General features: G+C 46.3%; 1 protein-coding gene across 1 annotated transcript in view; it reads left to right on the top strand.

Moving 5' to 3' along the window:
• Positions 1–522: 522 nt before the first annotated feature.
• AK88_01219 (uncharacterized protein) overlaps positions 523–1127 on the top strand; it is a gene marked incomplete at both ends in the record, with an annotated part of 4005 nt that continues 3400 nt past the window's right edge. The window contains one exon of the mRNA XM_012478855.1: positions 523–1006. Coding sequence (XP_012334278.1) covers positions 523–1006 — 484 coding nt within the window. The remainder of the gene's footprint in view (positions 1007–1127) is intronic.

The raw sequence follows: 1127 nt of genomic DNA, 5'->3' as shown, positions 1-1127 counted from the left end.
AGGAAAAAAAAAAAAAAAAAAAAAAAACAGCCAACTTTCTCGTACATACTGCCACAACCTGCCGTGCCTGTCGCGCATCCTTCATAAACTTCATCCATTTTATGGTTGCCCCTTGGATTTATTTCCGAAGGATCTCGCTGCATGTTGTGAATTCCACTCTCACCATGTTACGAGGAAGAACTGCCCCTGGTGAAACTCCTTTTTTCCGCCTGACCGGTAGGAAGTTTTAGCGGAAAGGGAAAGAGAGAAAAAAAAGGCAGATTATAATACAACGAACTGGTGCAAAAGCGAAATGCAGGAGTGAAGCCCTTGGGGGGGCTCTTTTCTAACTGAGGCATGGTCAGCAGCACAACAGGGGAGCTGAAGGACATGTGCACGTTCATGTACTCATGCACGAGTGTGTGGGACCAGGCAGCTCTGTGGCACAAAGCCGAGCACTTTCAAGGGGAACCGCCCCCCCCCCCCCGTCACACCAGCCAAGTTAACCCGTGAGAGAAGAGAACGCCTTTAAAAAAAAAAAAAATGGTTGGGAAGGGCTACTGTTGGAACGCCGCTATCTGCCTGTGCTGCCTCGTTCTAGTGTCCATATGCAGTGGCGTCAAAGTGAGCAGGTACCAATATGGTAGACCCCCGAAGAGAAATTGCCTCATGGACATTTCAGCCAGTGGGATACCGCACAGGCTACCCAAGGGGGGGAAGGGAGAGCCAATCAAAGGGTACAGCAGTACAGATAAGTGTATCCCAGGGGATAAAGTCAACTTTGCCAATCAGGACAAGCCCGAAGGTACGTGTCCCCCTGCCGGTCTCTGGAATATCCTAATCAGCTGCTACGACCAGTGGGACGCCTTCCGCAACAGCTTCCTCCTGACTGTGGACGAAAATCAGTGTGTGCGAGACATTAAGCAGCAGATTGAAAGGACATATGGAATCCCCACCTCCTTTCAACAAATTTTGTACCAAGGAAAATCGCTTAATGATAATGTAGTGATTAAAAAATTAACCAAAGGTATAAAAATTCACCTGTTAAATTTAACCCTCGTAACGATGTTGCCACATATCTTTCCCTCACGTGAAGAGAACTCAACCAATGAATTGGAAAAAAAAAAAAAAAAAAAAAAAAAAAAAAA

The sequence above is a fragment of the Plasmodium fragile genome, assembly GCF_000956335.1.
Source record: "Plasmodium fragile strain nilgiri unplaced genomic scaffold supercont1.10, whole genome shotgun sequence".
Taxonomy (NCBI): Eukaryota; Apicomplexa; class Aconoidasida; order Haemosporida; family Plasmodiidae; genus Plasmodium; species Plasmodium fragile.
The sequence above is the reverse complement of the archived record's forward strand: the minus strand, read 5'-3'. Positions and strand labels throughout refer to the sequence as shown.